At 38.1% G+C, this 22,687-nt stretch overlaps 1 protein-coding gene across 3 annotated transcripts in view; it reads right to left on the bottom strand.

Moving 5' to 3' along the window:
- Positions 1-7,721: 7,721 nt before the first annotated feature.
- traf2a (Tnf receptor-associated factor 2a) overlaps positions 7,722-22,687 on the bottom strand; it is a 21,389-nt gene continuing 6,423 nt past the window's right edge. For 2 of the 3 annotated variants that reach the window (XM_044196452.1, XM_044196454.1), the window contains 7 exons: positions 20,713-20,874; positions 19,042-19,116; positions 18,829-18,903; positions 15,927-16,409; positions 15,252-15,429; positions 14,969-15,117; positions 7,722-13,591 (listed from right to left, as the gene is read on the bottom strand). In XM_044196452.1, the coding sequence (XP_044052387.1) occupies positions 13,373-13,591; positions 14,969-15,117; positions 15,252-15,429; positions 15,927-16,409; positions 18,829-18,903; positions 19,042-19,116; positions 20,713-20,874 (1,341 nt within the window). In that variant the 3' untranslated portion in view covers positions 7,722-13,372. The remainder of the gene's footprint in view (positions 13,592-14,968; positions 15,118-15,251; positions 15,430-15,926; positions 16,410-18,828; positions 18,904-19,041; positions 19,117-20,712; positions 20,875-22,687) is intronic. The other variant, XM_044196453.1, reaches the window with a different exon arrangement.

Here is a 22,687-nt window from a genome sequence, read left to right as displayed (position 1 = left end):
TTACAACTTTTCCATCGTAGCTGGAAAAGAATTGTGCTTTTGGGTTAACAGACATATCAAGGTTTAGTTCAAAGTAAGGGCTGATGGGGGAGCGTTCAGAGACAGCCCAGCCGCTCAGCAGGTAACTCTTTACTGTAATGATGAACAACACAGCAGGTAGAAACTCTGAGAGCCCAGTGGCATCTCCTGAATGCGATTCACTATTTCCATTGAGTAGTAAAACAGCTGCTGGCCAAAAGACAAATAGACCAGAGAACACACAGTACGGTGTGTCTTCTCGAGGGCCCCTAAAAGCAATAACAATAAGTGATTGTCTGAGGCAGAGTGATCTAAGACAAATATAAGAACTGAGTACAGTCCAGTATATCTCTGCCAAGACAGATACCAGGGGGGGAATAAGATAGTAAAACTCAATATACGTATATAGCCTCTTAAAAAAGGACTTCTCTCCCAAAAACTTCATAATACAACTTTTTCAAAGAACTAATAGCAAAACTCTGACTGCAGATAAAATGTATTGATAATATTTCATAGTAGGTCCCAGGATAAAGCTGATTCATATTCAGTTTGCACATAAAAAGCCCTGAGTGGAAACAGAAAATATTGCAAGTCAAATGTTGGAGTTGACTTTCACTCTTTTAATCACGTCATCTTGTTGTGTCCTCTTCTTCTGCAGTGGTTTATGACATGACTCGAGAATTAGCGCCACCAATTGTTTATCTCGATGCGCCCCACTCTTAATATCTGCATAACAGTAGTGGATTGAAACATGGATTAATTCGCATTTTCTTTTGCCAATTTTTCTTGCACTAAATTTAGATGGAAACTTGGCTTATGATGATGGTGTAAAAATGTAGCTCATTTGACATTTGAAAATGGATAACAACAGAGACAATATACAGTAATTCAAGTTAGCACTAATATGTAGATTTTCAGATGAAGAAAACATAATCTAGATTAAATCTTGTCTTGATTTGGTTAAAAAGTTCCAAAAGAACTTCAATATTTCAATAACTAGCTCAGTTACCAGTTTATTGGCAAACTAAAACTAATGCAGTCTAATACAACAGTCCTGCAATACATCCTGAAGGTTATAATGTTATACTGAGAGCTGTTTCTAGTATTTAGTCTACCCTCACTGATAGAAATGGGGTGGACAAATTAGTATAGCGTGATGTAATTCAACATCACCACAAAGTACAAAGCAAATAACCATAAAATGTAATCAACATGTCTCTAAAATTGTTTCAACAAAAACTGAACATTATAACCTTTATAAAGGTAGGCTTTACAGAAGGGCTGCATTAGACAACAAGTTTTAGCTAGGTGTAACTACACTGGCAACTATGACAGTTGCAGGCCCTGTTTCAACATGTTGTCGAAATAGGGCCTGCTTCACATTGAAATGTAGTCATTTAAAAGTTGAAATAACTGTAGCCTAGACAGCTGAGAATGTTACATTTTTCAACCAGCTCAGTTAAAACTGATACATTTAGATGCTGTTTGACCTTCAAATCAATCCTTATTGGGATATTGTAACTTGTAATTCACTGTAAAATTGTTGCCAAACCGATGTTAATTTTGTTACTAGCTAAAAGACTGGCTAGCAGGGCTAGGGAACCAGCGAACAACACGCCAACATGGCTAGAACACCAGGTTAATGAGGCTCCAGTAATAATGTCAATATAATTACATTTTTATTTGCTAATGACAAATGTCATGTTTACATTTAAGCATGTAACAGGTAGCTAACCCAGATTTTTTTCTCATGCTTGATGATTCATGGTATTTATGGACAGCCTAAAATGTGTAGGCTACTCTCTAACTGAAGAAAAACCAAATGCAGCCAAGTTAAATTCTTAATTCAAAACACTGTAAAGTAAAAGGAACATTAGTACTAAACACAGTGCAAGTACAAAGTAGCAAGAGTTATTGTGTCCTGATAGAACTTGTGGCTGTATTTCTCCCCCGTCCTGCAGTGTAAATTAACTCAGCCGGGAGATTCCTCAGTGGCCACCCACTGTTTACCTTTGAGATGGAGAATGCTGCTTGTGTACCTAACACAGGAAATACAAGAGTCCTCCTTGTAAACCTCTTCACCAACACTGGGCTTGGAGAGAAATCTGACAGTGATTTGGAAACTACAGACCCAGAGGATGAGGGGAAGTGGTTAAAATGATATCATTGAGAGAAATGAAGGATGAAGGTTGCTACCCACAATGCCTGATCACGCTGGGTTAGTGACCATGCTGAGGAGGTGATAGGAGGGAGGATGGACAGATGTATGGATGGAAGAAAATGTCAACATTAATCATTCTCCTCACCTGTCACTCTATCTTTCCCCTTTGCATCTCTAGTGAAACACACATAGGTATAGCGAATCGCATATTGTGACAGTGGGTGTATCAACAGATAACAATACACTGGAAGAACAACAGTTCTGGTAATCATACATGAAACAGGATAAGGTTTATAGTACAAAAACACACAAAAAAGCAATATTATATATTATCACTTATATTTGAGTAGGTGTTCCAGTGGAAACTGAGACAAGCCTGCCCTCTAGTGAGCAACATGATACAAATCTCCTCCTGAGACACAGCACAGAGGCAAATCATACAAAATGTAATGTAATGTTGGGATCAAATCTTTTTTCCATAAGTTCAATAAATCAATAAAGAAATAGTGAAAAAAACTTTCAGCCAATAATTAATCATAGAGCATTCATTCTCTCATCTTTAATTCCAGTTAAAATAGATTAACATTTTTAAGAAATAGTGTTTCCCAGCACCGTTAAATGATGTTTGTGGAGTATCCAGGTCATGTGCTGCTCATTTAAACACCATATCCTGGTTTCAGAAACCTGGATAAGCCCCTATCCCTGTTTTGGGAAACCTGGAAATGCTAGCTGGAGTAATCCGATAGAAACCGGGATACTGTGGCATTTGAAAAAGCAAAATCCAGTTTAGACAGCCAGAAACCAACTGTTGAAGTAACACAGTCAGTGCAGAAATAAGTGGCTGAGATGCTCAGTATTCACTGACGATCAGAAACCTGGATACTGTTATGATGATGTAAACAGGGATATGAATAACCAGGTTTCTCATGTTCCATGTAAACGCCATATTCGGGATATGATCAAACCCGGAATAAGACTCAAAACCACTAATGTGCATGTAAACGGACTCAATTACCTCCACATCAAGATCTCATCATTATACTGCTCATCTGTGGTATCAGCAGGAGTTTCCAGTCCTTATGAAGGATAATTACAGTTTATTATGGCTTTGGTCTATTTTTGTAGTTTTGGTCATCCCTCCTATTGGTTATGATACTATAAAATTATACTCAGCAAAGTAATTGCTGAAGTCTGGGAATGTGGCCACATCGAAGTCCAAAAAAATTAGTGTCCCAAAATAATAATTGTACCTTTTAATTTTACTGTTTGCCATTTTCTCTTCCACATAAATTTGGCTAACCTGGGATTTCTTTCCAACCTGTCTGATTCTCGCCCGGTTTTAATTCTTTTTAGCAATGTCACCACCTCCTCAGATCTCTGCACTTGGTGAGTATAATGTTATTATTGCTGATAGGAACGATAGCCAAGACCTAAGACCTAAGTCGTAATAAACCGGAATTATCCTTCAACATGTCCCACAATACTTCTGGGTATATAGAGGAAATTCTCCCTCTAGTATATTCCTTGTGCTAATCCACATATTAGACCACATGTCCCAGCTCAGCTCACTGGCTTCAGAAGGCATTATTAAGATTCCAATCACGTACACTGTGCCATTACGCTGGTAACAGTTAGTGATGCTCCGACCTGCTGGGTTATGACTTGCCAGACTAACTGCACAGCCTGGACTGTTGTCACTATTATCTCAGCTATGTCAAAGTCAATTCCAGCACCATGTCCAGTCATGTTATGGTCAAGGCCAGATCCAATGGAGGTTGAGACCAAGTCAGGACCAAAAAAAAAAAAAGAATTGTAATCACTGTGGTGATCCTCTGACCTTTTATCTAGCATTGTCATCAGTTCAAAATTTGAAGTTATCCAGTATTTTGGTTTACGACCAAATAGCTCCCAAACTAGTGGAAATGGTCTGAGAACTCAGAAATTTAGAAATTAAGAATTTTGGGCAGGAACTCGACAACACAGCCAGGAAATTAGCAGACCACAGGAACCATCTCCAATTTCTGAGTTCTCAGACCATTTCCACAACTGAGAATGACTTCCGGATGGGAGCCGAAACGTCTTCATTCTGAAAACAGTGTCCAGATGACTACGACTAAAACCTTTTCTACTCCCAAACTAATGACATTTGCATTGGCCTCAGCGGTACTTTGTGTTTGGGGATAATTCGCAAATGGCAGCATGCTAACATGCTAAACTATAATGGTAACAATGGTAAACATTATACCAGCTAAACATCAGCATGTTATCATTGTCATTCTGAGCATGCTAGCATTTAGCTCAAATAGGGATAATGGCGCACACTTTTGTACAATATTTTCTCAAAGACATTCATGGTGTTGCCTTCATTTGTACACACAAAAAGTGATGGAGGTCACCGTGTGAAGAATGAAAAGAAACCTTTAGTGAGAGGTTCAAATCCTGCCTTACTTTCACACCTCCACACACCTGGCCAATCCCTGCATGGAGCCTGCGTGTTGATTCGTCAGTTTTGGAAAGTTACAAAAAGTGTTGCGCGCAATTGTGAATTTGAAAAGGTGTGGTGTGAGGGGGTTTTAGGCGCTGTTCCACAACACTTCATTTGAAGCACACTGCCCCTTTTATTCCTTTTTTTAGTGAATCAGAGGTTTAATTTAGAAATACTTTAACTGCCAAGTACAATAAAAACACAGTGACATTGGCAAGGAAGTATCTGCTGAAGAAGAATCTCTATTCCAGACTTACACTTACACCAAATTTCAACAACTGTGCCTATATTCTTTTAATGAGGTCTGCACCCTGAGAAGGCCTTTCTCAAATCTCTTTCCAGCGTGTATGGTTTAAGGCAGCATATTAACCTGGATCAGGGGGAAACTCAAGGGCACATCTCACAAAGATCAGCCTGTTTGGACAACCAAGGCTTCATTCATAGAAATGGCAGGTAATGTTTCCTCATCCTTAAGACAAACTCACTGTATTCCTGAGTGCCTGTCACTGGTCATTTCCTCTATCCCAATGGTGCTGGCTCCTCCACATGATCTCTGTCTTTGAAGCTATGCATTCAATACAGTTTCCAACCTGCCCAAGAAGAAACCATAAAATGGGTCTTTGTAAAGACTACTTCTTGCTGAACTACTTAAAGCAAAGTTTCTTTCTATACTACATTGTGAAGAAAATGAGCACAGCAATGATGATATTTTTTTGAGGAGCTCTACTTTCATGTTTAACCTCAAAGATTTCCATGGTACCTCATGTGTGGAGCAAGTTTCATGACCCTAAACCTGCTTTTCTTATTTCTTGTTTCTTAAAGATATAAGCATGTGACAGTACCAATAAGTTACCTTTTAGTCTTAACATGGAGAGATCATCCAAATAAACCATAAACCATCCAACATATTATTTATTAATGGATGTCATTCCTATTCATGCTCACTGCCACAGAATATGATTTACTGCCTGATCTTCAATTACACATGCAGGAGGAAGTCTGTCAGTGGGACACAGGGAGATCTTTACCAGATGTGCGGAAGACGTTAGCTTGCAGGAGTTCCAGAGAACTGACTAAAAACCACTGCAGGATGATGTAATAAGGGATCAGTGATGCATATCAATTACTAACTGACGTTAGCCCTCTACAATCTTGGATGAGATCAGGAAGAGCTTTGTAAATAAGTCTGTGTTACCATTTTGGCATTCACATTGAGTGATCAGCAGTAAAATAAAGATGGAGTTAAGTAAATGGCCCTTTACTGTGTCTGTACAGAATACATTCGTAAAACAATATGAATCTATACTTGCATTTAACAGACTTTCATTATACATTTATTATTTATATTGCTAAATGTTACACATCCCTGAAACATTTTACTCAAGCGTTTACCATGTCTTTTACAATTATAAAAGCTTGAAAAGATAAACTGAGTTTAGGTGAGTTGATCCTCCAGTAGATCTTATATCAGTGGTTCCCTAAGCTGGGGTTGACGTTGACTAGCTGTTGATGATTTTGCATCTTGGTGTAATGTGTTTTATCTCAACATAAATGTCGCAAAAACCAAAGTCATGGTCAGTGACTTTAGAGGAACACAGCCCAGTATTACTAACACAACCATCCACAATAAGGACAGCGATATTGTTCCTGAGCACAAATACTTGGGTACTGTAATTGATAACAAGATGTGTTTTGAGTCACTGATGCTGTCTGTAAAGAGGTCCAGCAGCATTTGTTCTAAGAAAGATGAATTATTTTAAGAATTGTGCAATGCTCTTAGAGTGGTGGAAAGTAACTAAGTACTTTTACTCAAATACTGTACTCCACTGTATTTATTTGACAGCTATAGCTACTTGTTACTTTTCAGATTTTTCATAAAACAATTATATGATAAACTTGAAAATGCACTCCATTGTTATATATTAAACCAGTGGTTCCCAACCCCTTTAGCTTGTGACCTCTTACAGAAAAACAGTGTCTAGTTGGGGTCCTTTGTCACATTTCTTTTGTCTGAAGAGAGATTCCCCTCTAAACTTCTTACATGGTTTCATCTAAATAACCGTTTAAGGCCTAAAGAGGTAAAATGATCCAATAACCAATTATTTGTATCAGAACTTTGTTTTTTCTTCTTCTTTCTTTCTTTCTTTCCCTGTAAGTCATGTCACAACTCAGATTTATCTTGGGACACTTTAGAGCCACGTGTGCTTTTATGACTTTATTTTATTGAATCTGTTCTTACTGACTGCACTGTGTCTGGGTTTGGTTGCCTTAGTCTGGTAAATAAAAACAGGCTGGCTAAGGTGATCTGTGTGCAGCAAGCCCAGCTTCAGGACATTTCCAGTAAAATAATTATCAGTAAGGGTCCACTGATTCTTAACAGTCTTGATCACCCACTTCTTCAGGATGCTCAAAACAAAGACACTTTGACTCTCTTTTATTCCTGTGGCCATTGAAAGGCTGAATCTCGTAATTTAAGAGACTTGCATACACATACACTTTGTTTACATATGTTATTACTATTATCTGTGACAGTGTTCATTCATTGAGGTATGTGCCTGTGAATGGTGTCTGATGGAAACTTGTACTTAAAGTATTTATTTGTCCATGTGGTTGTTTGACTCAAAGGAAGACTGGTGTGTATTGTTTGTAATCATGTAGCAACGATAATGAAGGCTTTTCAGTTTTGTACTTTAATGAAACAGTGTACCTTGATTTTTTCCACAAGAGAAGGAATCCATTTCAAGCACAAGTGTATCTGACATTAATTACATTAACGATGGACCTGTCCTATTCAAGTGTCCCAGGAGCCTGAAACTGAAGCAGCTAAATGTTTTATTTACACCTGTGCTTTGCCTACTGTGACATCTCAAAATGTTCTCTAAAATGACACAACACTGGAATGCTGCTGCTTTGTGTGTATGTATTTGTACTGTGCGCCCCCATGTGGTAACACAATGTCAATCAAAGCTCCAAGGTGCTGTCGTTGAGTTTTCCCACTTGCAGCACATGTGTAAATGTTCACATTACAAAATTGAGAAAACATTGCACTTCTTTGCATAGAGGGCATCTTAAAACCTTTAATAAAACAAAAGTAAATACAAATATGGAACAAATTTCCTGTAGTACAAAGAGTTTACTAACACACAAGTCACTATCCACACAATGTAGCAGAGAGAACAACAAGTAGATTGCAGTTTGATGTCATTGCTACAGATGAAAGCACTTCATCTTAATCTCAACATGGGCTTTAGAGATCCATAAACAGAGAAATAGATATGTAAATAAACATCAACTGACCTGTTTCAGTTTGACAGTTCTGAAGTGTTATTTAAAATACATACATCACATTGACATATTGTTTATTCTGTTGCAATAACAGTGAGGCAGTGTGGCATTTCCTACAAGTCAATATCGCTGATACAGCATAACATCAACCGGCTCAAATGTGATATCGCTCCCCAGCTGGAGTCTAGAGAAGATTCTGTCGGATCCATTCAACAGATCAAGCTACAGCCGGCGAAAAAACAGACAAATGTGTACGTACGCCTTTTTGTGACATTCAGCAGATGGAAATGAAATGTGAAGCCCTTTTGTTATGTTCACCAGCTTTGAATAATTCCCAGCCCACATCAGGTAACTTATCATACAAGAAAGAGCAAAGACAAACATACATACAGTGCTGCTAGGCTGCATCTACGAGCACAAATCAGCACATAGGGCAGAACAAATGTAGCAGCTAATTTATTTGAGGCCGCAGTCATGCATGCAAAATGTAGTCTACATATGTGCAACAATAACAACATATTCTTAAGAGGGAAAAAAAGAGGACACATGTTTCTGTAATAACAAGAAAGCAAAAGTTGACAACTTCTGCCGAAAGAGCCAGAAAACATTAGCTGCAACCTATTGAGGTCAGACTGCAGATGCACCTTTTCACAATCAGCCAGACGAACCAAAGCGTGCTTTTAAACGGTCTCAACATACAGTATAACTTTAATAAGTACAATCTATATATTATTTAGATATGTTTAACTTTCTCACAGCAGCACACACCTCCTCAAACTTAATCACAGTTTGTACCGAAAAATCATTTCACACACTCATATGCTGTATGTATAGATCATAAAATCATAAAACAAATAAAATGCTGGTCTACAATATGAACCAGTGTTTGATATATGTATTTTTTTCCTACTGAAACTTCTCATGCACAGAGAGGTTTCAGTATTTGTTGAGAGGTTTAAAAACATGCTGGATGTGTTTAGATGAAGATGCCAAAAGCTTGGTGTAAAATTATATTCTGACCTCATTTTTAATCTATGATTAAATAAAGTAAGACTGTAACATTCACTAGTTTTATGTATGCAAATGGAAACATTCTTAGTCACTTAGATTTTATCACATCAAAGGGTCAAGTAAAGGGGGCTTCATAAAAGGCCAACAATACAAAATTAAAAGATACAAATAAAAAAAATACACAGCGCAAAATGAAAAGTTTCACATTTTGGTATAGGTTGACACTCGCACGAAAGTACATCCACAACTCAGGGCTCATGAAACATGAAACATAAAAAAAAAAAAAAAAAAAGTACAGGCACTTATTTTTCTGTAAAAAGTAGGTCAGTTCAAAGCTGTAAGGAAAGCCAAAAATAGGACAATTTTACAATAACATCAACCATTTCCTCTTTTGATACCTCAGCTCTGCTTCCATCCTGAGGCCTTCACATCTCAGTTCCAGCCTTTACATGTCTGTGTGTCTAAGCTCGACCAAAGGCTACTCCCATATGGAAATATAACTCAGTGTCTTCTCAAAGTGCTCAACAACCCTGATGTTTTCTGCATTTAGTAATATTACAGCATCAAGGTTAAATAATACACATATCCACACACAACTGACAAATTCTAAGTATGCACTTATATTAAAATTTAAAAGCTGAAATGCAGTATAGTGATGTATCCATCACTCATAATGTCTTTTGATGTGTCTCCAAATGAAATGAGGTTGTGATTATAGAAAGAAACACTGCGATTCATGTAGTGATCATCTGCCTCACAGATATAACTGCATGTCACAACAAAAACATGATACCTGAAGACCTGGGAACTGTAACACAAGTTCTTCTGAGGAGTAACCCACAGAAACAATTGCTTTCAATTGTTCACCGGTAACAACTGACAACTGCTGCAGTGTTTTGATGTTGCAGGCCCTTTGACCAAGCACATTCAAACTCCGCCCAACACCTGAGCATGGACCCCAGGATACCAAAATACCAGATCTGTGCATTTTCATTAGCCAGGCAGAAATCACTCTGAGCGTCCTAAAGTTGTCTTGAAAGTGTCAGATGCAGTGACCAGCAGAGGCTGATAGCGCAATCTTTCCAAAAAGTCATCTACTACCCACTCGCCGTAGGCTAAGTGCATCTTAAGAAGCTCCAGAACCTACAGCAGGAACATAAGCGTTTTTACGATGAACACCGATGTTCTTTATTAAGTGACGTTTGATGTAAAATTAGTGATACTGTTTAAATTAGAAATAAAATTAAACTAACAAACACACAAATGAATTCAACAACTATTCTAATACAATAGACCTTCTGTCATGAACACAACTGATGACAGAATGACATTCACAATAGATGACCTGCATATTCATGAAACTATTGGACTGCCACTGCTTCATTTTAGGTTTAATATGAGTTTAAGAGTAAGGTCTGCCTCGAGCAACAGCTAAATCAATCTCAGTATAATTTCTTAAACTTACTTCTACCCAGGAACATGAATTATAAAGGGCAGTAAGCTCAAATCATTATCATACCGAACAATTCCAAGTATAAAACATTTGTTTGTGTTATATAGCATGGCTTACAGACAATTAAATATGTGAAGTTTCTTTAAAGTGCATTCAGCATCATCTTGAGCACCACAGACAACGTTAAGAAGCTCTTAAGGGCATACGCTCGCTCCTAAGTGCGGCTTAGGGAAACGCGTGATGAAAATGAGCAATCATAGAAACACTCGTAGAAAACACGCTTAACTTCTGAGATCAATCGTTATTGGGAAACAGGGCCCAGAATAAACAAAATGTTTGCCATGTTGGAGGTGGCCCTTACATCAAAAGCATTCACATCAAGTGTCTCACAACATAACAATTCTTCGCCAGTCCACCATTAAACACTTGAATGGGAAATAGTTGTCTGGTCTGATGAGTCCGCTTCCCTATGCACCATCACACAGTGAACTCTTTATTTATGGTACAGCAGTGCGATGTAAATAGCCCATCATGCATGATTACAACGGTACAGTTAGTGGGGTTTTTTTTAGCTAAACAAGAGGTTTTAGCTAGAAGCACCGCCAAATTATCAACACACCCAAATGACCATTTTTATAGCCCCAGTCTCTTGCTATTGGGGCACGAAAATGTTTGCTGTTCAGCCATTACGAATAAGTTTGGAGAACTTTAGGCAACACCACAAAATGTAGAAAAAAATGGAAATGAATACTTTGTGAAGACACTGCAGTGGACATATTTTTGATATACCTCATGTAGGTAAATATGTACAAACACATTGCACAGCTATATTCAATATTCTATTTTGGCTATTTCAATATTTGTACATATGCATGTTATTAAATATTCAAAATTGCTCAAATGAAACTGAATACACCCTCAGGTCAAAGACACTGTAAACATGCAGACAACAAATACTGAAAAAAGCCAAAGTTTAATATCAAAAGATATTTATTGGATCTATCAGAACTTGTATGCAAATATGTTTTATTTTTAATAAAATACGTCATATTTCCATTTGGGAAAATCAGCTTCACCATCAGTTTCCTGGACAAACAGCCCAGAAACTGTTGCAAGCTACGGTGCATCTTCCACAGATCCAACATGCAAACTAACACTGTAACTAACAGCTAAAAATGGAACACACACACACACACACACACACACACACACACACTTCATGGAATTCAAACAATGTCCACCACCACAAATGATTACCATTAACACAGGACTTCAGAGTTGGAGGCATAGACGTTAAGAAACAGTAAACCAGTGTAAAAGTCCAACTGCACTACAAACTGTGTGCAAAGCTGAGCAATACTCTGAAGGCTACATGGGCGTCACACTGTTATTGGAATTCTACATCTGTAAATGCAAAAAATGAAATAAAAAAAACAAAAACAAATGTCAAGCAGTACACACAAACAATGAAGCGCCTAGACCTGCTTGATCTATCGCTTTGTTTATAGGCTGTTGAATCTACATAGCTACGGTGTCACTGGTCTAAGGCTCATTATTTTAAAACAAATCTGGAAATGTATTTGTGTTTGAAATTTCAAGCTTTAAAATACAAAAATACAATACAAAAACCCAGGTGAAAATCAGATAACAAAAATACTGTGCATCATAAGCACTTTAACAGATTTAACAGTGTTTTCATATTAACAATGGGCCAAATGACTACTGGTAAAATGAAAGGGGTCACTCATAGTGACATACCTAGAGAAATATAACCCAATTCTGCAGTTCCCCACAGCTCTACACAGCGCTTTAGCGTCTTTTAGCTAACTGTTTTGATTTTAAGACAGGCTAACTGTTTTGATTTTAAGACTCACAATTTTACGGTTTTGGTTCACCACTCTCATCCAGTTTGTTCCTAGCAGCAGCCCGCAGCCATTTCCAGTGAAAAAGCTCTGATAAGCCCACTGTAAACTACCTGCAGACAGACAAAGTTACCAAAAGCTGGAGAACATAGTAAAGCATCTAGCAAGCTAAAGAGCCAGATATTTTTCTCAGGAGTTGGTGGAGACTAAAAGGAGAGAATATTGGACTCAACATTGACACTGAATATTGACCCAACGAATGCTAATGTTACTCTGTATCTGCTGGATGTGTAAATAAGTAATAGTTTGCTAACATGTTTTGCCATAATATGTCAAATGTGTCATTTTGAGCTTGTTGTGGAGTTCAGCCCCAAGTGGCCAAAAAAGATTAATGCAGCTTTAATTATTTTGAGGGACGTTATGATAGCAATTAGTTAAGGCCCAATTATTGTGGGACATAACTAGCAGCTAGCAGCGATAACTGACTTTTGTCACAAGAGGACCTTATTTACACTGCAGCAGGAAACAATGTTTGAATGTGAACGTAAAACTCAGTTTAAACCTATCTGCTCCTTTTTTTTTTTTTTTTTTTTTTTTTTTTTTTTTTTTTTAAATCTGGTTATTTTTCTGCATAAAACTGAAAATGGTGAGCCTCATCTATGGTACAAGAAGCCATAGGATGATCAAAGGAGATTAGAGACAATGTCATCTTAGTTGTCTACTTACTTCACAAGCATATTCTACCTAGGTCTTGGAATGCTTCTATCAGTTCAAATGTTGTTTGAGGGTCTTCTGCAGGGTGGGAAATTAACCAGCCAAATACTGGCATATATATTGTGTTCACTCCTCCGATCACTTTGGTAGGTAATCAATGTTTTTGTCAAATAAAAACTCAGTTTGATTGGTAAACGAGTTACAGTGGCTAAGGACGTTTTAATAAACCACCAGCCACTGTGGCCAGTGTTTCCTGCTCTGGTCTTGCATATTGCTGTCAACAATCCGTAGAAGAGAAATGCCAGTTACTGGTGATACAGAAGCCTGGTGAACAGCTTAGTAGCAACAAAAGGCAGAGCTGGATTTATGCCGTCATCATTTGCCTAGAGCCCAGTGAGGTCTACAATAGCCTTGATGAAGATGGTGTCGTCGCGTATGTAGGAGTTTTTAGAGTCCAGCTTGGAGAGCGGACAGAAGAGTGGGCAGCCGCTGGCGATGTTCATATCGCTGACGGGCCTCTGGAAAGATGAGGAGGAGATGTCGGGCCGGAAGGCATCGATGATGTGCTCCCTGTTGTTCTGGTCGAGCAGCATTAGGGTGACCTGGGTACAGATGTTAGGAGTCTAGCCTTACATCTGCTCTGACGGGAAAAACTGGAGCTGACTCACTAATGCAGTTCCAGTCTATTGCATGATGACACACTAAGGTGCTAGTTATAATATGATTAACAGTGTATTCAAAATCAATACAAAAACAATGTTGGTGCTTTTGGATTTCATAGTCATTTAAAAACATAGCTAGCCAAAAGTGGCCAAAATTAACTGGCAAATATAAACATATATATATTCAAAATACCCAGTGTTCATAAAATACTGTGCATCTTATACACTTATTTGCTTCTTGAGAGATAAATGAGAAGATGACAATCTAGTGGTAAAAAAAAGTGGTATGTGTTTACTTGTGTTATCTTTGACTAACATTTAAATTAGTTTGATGATCTGAAACATTTAAGTGTGACAAACAAAAATAAGAAATCAGGAAGGGGGCAAACTCTTTTTCACACCACTGTATAAGAAGAGTGGGGTTAGCTGGTCTCCCAAAATCACATTTGATTGAATGAATTAATTTAAAATAAAAATACTCAAAAAGGACTACTTTGACATACGAGTGTATGTCAAAGTAGTCCTTTTTGAGTATTTGACCGGCCAGTTTATTAGGTACACCTTGCTAGTTCCGGGAACCTTTTCTACATGTCTACATGCCTAAATGTATCGAGTTGCTGCTACGTGATTGACCGATTACATATTTGTGTTAACGAGCAGCTGAATAGGTGTACCTAATAAAGTTGCCGGTGAGTGTATTTAGCATATAATAAGAGATACGAGGACAATGAACACAGGCACAACTTGAAAAACACAGATATGAGATTAGTATCGATCCTCTCATATCACTCTCAGAAAGAAAGCAAATAAGCATATTTCCCAAAATGCAGAATTCTTCCTTTAACTTACTTATTTCATGATATAGACAGTACATGAAACTAAATTGAATAATAAACTTTTGGTCATATCGTCCACCGTGTGTGTGTGTGTGTGTGTGTGTGTTTTCATGTTCTTATATCCCGGTGGGGACTGAGCTGAATGCACACTAACCCATGGGGACAAAAATTGAGGTCCCCATGGGTAGAGACTAGGTTTAGGGTACAGGTTACAATTAGGTTAGGGTTAGGGTAAGGGTTAGGCACTTAGTTGTGATTGTTAAGGTTAGGGTAAGGGGCTAGGGAAAGCATTATGACTGTCCCCCACGGGGATAGTGAAACAAACGTGTGTGTGTGTGTGTTATTTTGAACAAAATAAATGTGTGTGTCTGTAAGTATCTATCTATGTATACATACACACGTTTATTTTGTTCAAAATAATTACCATTGTACAGCAGCATTATTTTTGTCTACAGGGTGGAGACCCCTGAATGAGTGTTACCTTCTGATTAAAAGGCCATTTCAGGAGCGCGTCGCTGTGTCCTCTCATCACCACAAAGAACAGAGACAAGTGGGTGCCGCGGCCCGTCCCGTCCCCATTCAGGTAGATCCGCAGGCACATCTTATAGCCGTATTTACTGGTATAAAAGGCTGGAAAACATAATACACCAGTAAAGTGTAATGATGTATTTTACTCACTGCAAGAAGTGGAAATCCTTAAATCAGACAGACGCCTAATCATTATCTGGATTATTACTCAGATGTTAGTCATCTTAAGAAGTTACCAGGAGAGAACATAGCAGGGGCACGGCCGGCTACAGCGTCCTGCCTCTTCTTGGTGAAATCCGAGATCTTCCAGACAAAGATGCCGTCGTATGTGGCTGCAGACATCTCCCTCATTTTCCCATCCATCTCCACGATGGACAGATCCCTCAGACTCACCGTCCTCTCTAGCTGACGAACCTGCAACACATGAACAGACAGTTTACTTATCAGGGAGCATGAGTTTTGGTCTCACTGAAGACTCAAAGCTTGTTAAGTAGAGTACTGTGGAGTAATGTAACCAATATGATGAGCAACCACCTGATCAAGCTTTTAGCAATGACTCAACTGAACTAAATATAGGTATAATTGTGTTAATATAGAACTATATAGAATTATAGTGCAATCATTTACAAAACATTTGCATTACGTTGCAGTAAATGTTTTGAGAAATTTCCTTTCCTGTATTCCTGCCCTTTTAGAGAAAACCCAAGATGGAACTACAAGGACAGTGTCACTGAACTCCATTGCACCTTTGACTGAGATTTGCAGATAATGATCATTTTTATTTGTGGTTGGAATGATCCTTTCTAATTCTCTTTTAATTTCTGGTGCCTCTAATTTCCCTTCATTAAGATTTCAACTCAATCTAGTCGAAATCATAGCTGGACTGCAGAAGTCATGTGTCATTTTGTCACCTTGTTGCTGAGGATCTCAATCTTGTCCTGATCCAGTCGGTGTTGACGGTTGTAGGCCTCCATGGTGGTGCAGGAGCGCTCCATCTCTCGGTTGAGGACGCAGACGATGTTCTCGAACGTGCTCACTTTGAGCTCCAGCTCCTGGCAACGCCGGCTCAGCTCGGCCACCTTGGTTTTTTCACTCTGGAGCTGCAGCTCCAGGGCAGCGCCCATGGCACTGGGCAGCGGTGTGAAGGAGGTGGCCAGGGTCGGGGCGCATGCACCCTGCACGGGAGCTGCACCACCACCCCCCAGCTGGCTCATCTTCAGCTCCAGGTCCCTGAGGGACTGGTGGAGCTCCTGCAGCTTGTGGCTGGCCACATCCAGGCTCTGGGGCTGCAGGCTCTCCAAACTCACCTTGATGCCCATGATGAAATGCAGGAGTAGGTTGAGGTGTTCATACGAACACTGCCGCTCGTGGTCATGGATCTTCTCTTTCTCCACCTTTGTGTCAAAGAAAGACACAAGCGGAAACATTAAAAAACACAAATAGTCCTCATCCATTACATACTAACAAAAATTGTATTTTAATGATGTATGTGAAATTGTACCACAGAAGAAGAAAATAGTAAAAGCATACAGCAATGAAATAATGGAGCTAATAATGGATATATACACTATACAAAGTATTCATCCCAGCAATTTTTCATGTTTCATTGTTTAACCACAAAAAATGCTTTGACGTCAAAGTGATCTCACGAATTGAGTACAAATATAAAACATAACATTTACACCATTTACTATGACGTGTAATGAAGGTGTGCAATTGATCTTAGATTAAATACACCTGTATCTGTATCAATAGGTGAATAGTCAGTTTCCTGTCAAAAACTACAGGGTGAAGACAAAAACAGATTCCAAACTAATCCAAAATCATGACAGATGAAAAGGACCATTCAAGGGAAGGATCCAAGAAAATGTACAAGGCATCCCTCTGAGTACAGTAAGGTCAATCGTAAAGAAAACTGCAAAAATGTGGTACAACTGGAAAGGTGTGGGGGTAGGGGTTTACAAAGGTGTTCGACGATCCAAGAAGCACTTCCGTTGGAGTAAACTGGCGCGGCGCTTTATGAGGTCTGTGGACACTGTTGCCTTGGTGCTTCACCAGTCGCAGCTTTATGGCTGCTGAAAAAACTCAAATGACATCTGGGCTAGTATTCCTTTCAGTCTTCCACATGCCTTCTAGCGAGGGTTAATTTTACTACCTCATTTAGATTTAGCCTTTTGATGAAAATGTATATTAGTTTTAGTCAAATTTTAGTCCACTTGATTTTTGTTTGTTTTAGTGTAGTTTAGTCCGGTTTGTTCCAGCTGTTTTGTTGCTGCTTCTTGTCTAATTTTCCCTGGGATTGTAGATGAATATCAGTCAAAAATCTGTTTAAATCTAATTCTGTCCCTCTAAGAACCAGTTACATCAGATAACATTACTGACTGAGACATTGCTGAATGCAGGCTGTTGAGTACCACATTAAAACTGTAATCACTTCATTTGCCCACTTTCACATTATCGGCACATTCCGTCATAGTTCTCGTTTTCAAAGGTTACTTTTCATTTAGTTTTAGTCTCGTTTTCATTGTGTGAAAAAAGGATGTGGTCAAATATTTTTCTAATTGAATTTCGTAGACGAAAAGAACACTGCTTCTGTCATGTCAGCCAAACGTGGCAGATTGTGAAAAGAAAGATCAAATGATCCTGGAGGACAACCTGCTGCAAGAGAACTGCTACTTGGGACAAGATTTATTTTTCAGTATTACACTAATGTCAAACATAAAGCCAAAGCTACATGAGAAGGAAATAGTGGAGTGGCAGAGTCCAGATCTCAAACCAATCTAGTATTTGTGGCAGGGCTTGAAAACTGCTGTTCCCACATGGTCTCCACACGGTTTGTATGAAAATTCATTGTTGACCTTGGAAACAGTAGTTTGACCAAAAAAAGTTGCATTTACAAGCTTTTCCCGGGGCTTTTAACCACACCTCTGTAGCCCGCTCCTCATCTCTGCTTGAAGCTAGCGACTTGAGGTTACATTAGCTGCTATTAGCATAACACACCTCAATCTCTGACTGAACTGTTGGTGATTGAGTTACATTATGGGTAATGTAGAAGCCAGGTTTTAACAAGGAAGAAGAATGTATGGAATAAAAAAGACGATATCTCTGGTTCTACTGCATCGATATTGGTACTTTTTTTCCTCTTACTGTCCATCAAGAGTCCAACAATGTTATAGGATTGCAATGAGTACTCCTTCAAGGCTGTTATGGCTGCCAAAGGTGCTTATATTGAATACTGATGTGAACACTGCAATCAAATTTATGTTTTAGATTTCTTTCTATTTAAGTCTTCACAAATGGAACTAAATTGTTTTCACTCTGTTGATCAGTGTAAAAGAGCCTAAACACACCCATACTATTACTCTTTTATAATAACACATGAAGAAGTCCAAGGGAGGTGAATACTTCATATAGGCACTGTACATACACACACACACACACACACACACACACACACACACACACAACAACACAGGATTCATTTACAGGCATGTGGCAACAAATTTTGTAATAACTGTTGAATAATGTAATACCTTGGCAAACTAAGGAAATGTTATAAATGTTATAAAGACTGTTGGTTTATCAACATAAAATAATCTTATTTTCTCATATTTTAGTTAATGTACTGGGAAAAAATCATGTTATTTGTACCTTTTTAGTTAAATCATCAGTCTGTATAGTCAATTTCTAAACTCTTTCTATCCATTATCAACTTGTTGAATTTTCTGATTCTGAAATTATTACATGATCCAGTAGTTACTACATTAGCCATTGTTACACATATAGCAAATTATGACAAAAATGTCTACTTACAGACGTATCGCAGCCAACAACATGAAATCTGCATGGTGCTTTAAATTTACTGCAGAACTTAATATGGTCCACATACTGCAAAACAAATAAAACGAAAGAAGCAAATGATCTATAGAATACGTTGTAGAATTTGATCCCGAACTAAATGGTAAATGAGATCAACAGATCAAACAGAATTATGAAAAATCACTTGAAAATCAATATCTGGGATACCTTTTCTCTGGGGATCTTTTTCTTTGCACAACCTTCACAAATCATCGGGTACTTTGGACAGATCTCATCATGAGCCTAAAAAAAAAAAAAGTAGGTGAAGTTAGTTCCCAATAACAAAAATCTCTATATAAGTTATAAATATGAGATATTTTAAGACATCAAAGGCAGCTTTTTTATGAGAACAATTTTACTAAACACATATCTGTGATAAACTATTCTAAATTCAAGGTTCACTTACTACCTTTTTTTTTTTCCAGAGTTTGACTATATCTCACAACCTTCTTCAGAGAATGGAGCCTGCTCAGGTCAAGGTCTGACACTCTGGGCCCTCAGGTCAGTAAAAAATAAAATAAAGAAAAATCGAGACACCCCGATTTTCTAACTCCTATTATTATTATTCTTTGTCTTACTTCTATTTGGTGAAATCCTGCTCTAAGTTTGGGAACAACATAATTTGGGGGATGTAAACAGGAAGTATAATGTTGCCATGATTCAGTGAGTTACAACGTGGGTTATAGCTCCGTTTTATTTGTTCACATTTTGTGGAACAACACTATTAAAACAGTGCTAAATTAGATGGAGCAGTTCCAGTTTGCATGCAATTATCACTGGATTACTTTGATACTGAAAAAAAAAAACTTAAAAACATGATGATTCTAAGGCAAGTTCTGGAGTTATGAGGAGCTTCTTTTTCCTATGATTTCTAAGTGGATTTGTGGACATTTCTAAGTGAGATGAAAGAGATAACGATAATGAGAGAGATAAGGACAACATCAGGAAGTGCAAGTCACACTGAATCTAAAAATATGTGTATTATGTCTGTGTTCAGATTTGACTGAGTTATGACTCAAAGGAGGAGTACGAATTTTGACGCAAATTGCGGCAATCAGGTGCTAAGGGTTTTAAAAGTACCTTAAGATCCTCCATGAACTGTGTGTCACAGCCACTGCTGCAGCTCTAACTGTTGACCGTGTTTATATGCGGCCAAATGAGCAGCCAAACTACAATAACTAACTTCCCGTTGTTTTTAGAACACCAACATGAACCTGTCCCTTTCACCTCACACAGTATCTGCTTCAGCTCTCTCCCTTCATACCCCCTCTCCAACTCTCCCACCTCACAGTTTGAAACCCTCTTTCGATAGTGGACGAGGGGTGCAATGTGGATAATGAAAATCTACTTTGTTTCAAGTCACAAAGAGTCAGCGCAAACAATTCAAAAAACCCTAAAAGACAGGAGCTCCCTTTGGTCATTCAGCAGGAGTCAGTGGCGACTGGAGAAAGATCATATACCACCTGCTATCACGTGACCAAAGTTCTGTACTTGCATCACATTATAACTGAGAAAGTCACATTTTCTGAAGATGGCCATGAGACATGGTTGAATGCTCTAGGAAAGCTAATAAGTGAACCTTGAGTTTAGAATATTTAATTACAGACATTTAACAACATACATTGATCATAACCTCATAATCATAAATAAGTATCTATATGCCTAGACTAAAAAGGCCTGCAGATATCATGTTACAATATTACAATACAATATACTCATATCTGAAACTCGTACATGTAGAGTGACATTAAAAAGGTATTCGTATCCCTGAAGCAACACCTCCCTGAATAAAGCCATACTTGAACAGTGTTTGGTTATAGTAATACAGAGAAGCCTGACCTTGATGTTCTTTAACAGGAAGGGTTCTTTGCAGTATTTGCAGTTGAGCGTCCTCTCTGGACATTCTCTCTCGTTGTGGCGCTCCTGTTCATTGGCTCTCATCAGCTCTTTACAGGAAGGACACAGGATGATCATGAAGTCACAGTTGCCCTCATGGCTGGCCTGCAGGTGACCAACAATAAACTTTTCAACATTTTGACATAATGTTCAATTATTGTTTGATGAACTTGGGTGTACCTTTGACTTGATGATGTCAGTGATTGTAGATTGCCACCAGGTAGTGTATGTACATATAAGGACGTATCTGACAATTGGGTTAAACTTGCCTGAAGAAGAAGAAAACGAAGAAGACGACAAAGACAAAGAAGACGACGAAGAACCCAGATTTGTGTAAGAATTGCACATAAGTGATATTACAAAATAATAAATGATTGAGGAAAATTATTTCATAGTGGTCAACGGTCTTTTTTTTGTTGTTTAATTTTAAGACATTTAGTAGAAAAAAAAAAACTATCTTGTGATTAAAAGAGGAGAAATTGGGAGCTGCATCACATTTACAAACATGTATATAGAATTTTCCTAATAAAACAATACAATTGATTCAAATTGATTTCAAAATGGAAAAATAACATCTTTAGTATTTCTTGAGTGCACAGTAAAAAATGAAGTAAAAGATGGACACTCGACTACATTCATAAAATAAGCAAGGTAATAATTCAGGCTCAGTAATGCAAAAAGAGCAATTCTTATGAATGTTTTGGAATTTGGAAATGAGGAAATTAGTTTGGTACATATCATGTAGTACACATGTTCCTTCCGTCCACTGTGATCTGAAAACACCAGTTAGTCAAACAGTAACCAAGACTCTTTGTTTATACATGAATATGTAAAATATGTGAATATTATATATTATGTGTAAAACCCATATACACTGTGTATAAAAGAGTTCATTGGTACTGTAAAACGAGAGCACATGCTGACACAGCTTTCTCTCGGTCTTTTTCGCATGTCACTGAGCACTGGACTTTAATTTGTGTTTTCATATTTCATGCTGTGCTCTATGAACAGCAGTCTCCAGGAAAGGTCTCCATCTCATCATCTTTAATTCTTATGCTTTGCCTCTTCAGTCATTATTTGTGATCCAAAGAAAATATTAATAACACAGGGGAGGGCCTTTTTTTGTTTTGATTTGTTTAGAAGGTTTTATTTTTATTTATTTATTTATTTATTTTAAATCCTTAGTATCCTTCCCAATAAATTTGGTACAATCCCTTAGCATTTTTGTATTTTATGGTGGGGGCAAATTATTCTACATCAGCTGTCGTTTAGACCGAATACAGCCCAGCGTTAAAAATATGCAAAATATGTTGGTGGTGGCGCGTTGTTTTAGGTACCAGTGACTTGATGGAATATGATCGAGGAGGTTTGAGTAACAGACCCATGATTAGAAGGCTTATCGGACGCCAGAACGCTGCACAGCAGCTTATGATATTATGGCTTTTATGAAGCGATGATCAGGAGGTGAACAGCAGAAATACAGCATTCATGTTACAAAGCAATCTATCTAGAATGTGGGTGTGCATGTATTGGATTGGCCAACACAGTGCCTTGCCAGATGACGTTGCGTTGTGTTGTGGCAAAAGTTGAGCCAGGATCCAATTTTTTGCCAGAGCCCTCTGCGTTGGCACCCCCGCTGTATCAACGGACTGGCTCCGTTCAAATGAAAGAGAGGGGTGTGTTTTTCCACGCAGGGCTACTGTCAGTCTGAACGTAGCCTTAGTCTTGTTTTTTATTTTTTTTAAATGTACCCTATGTAGTTTTTGACCACTAGTGGTGCTATAGAGCAATATTTAGATGAGCACAATGACAGTAGTCAGCCCATGGACAATGTATTCTTAATGAACTGCTTGCATTTTATGCAGTTTTGTTTTTATTTCGGACAGAGATATGTGTATATACACTCCAGACTTAGCCT

This window comes from Siniperca chuatsi, linkage group LG5 (assembly GCF_020085105.1).
Source record: "Siniperca chuatsi isolate FFG_IHB_CAS linkage group LG5, ASM2008510v1, whole genome shotgun sequence".
NCBI classification, from domain to species: domain Eukaryota; kingdom Metazoa; phylum Chordata; class Actinopteri; order Centrarchiformes; family Sinipercidae; genus Siniperca; species Siniperca chuatsi.
The sequence above is the reverse complement of the archived record's forward strand: the minus strand, read 5'-3'. Positions and strand labels throughout refer to the sequence as shown.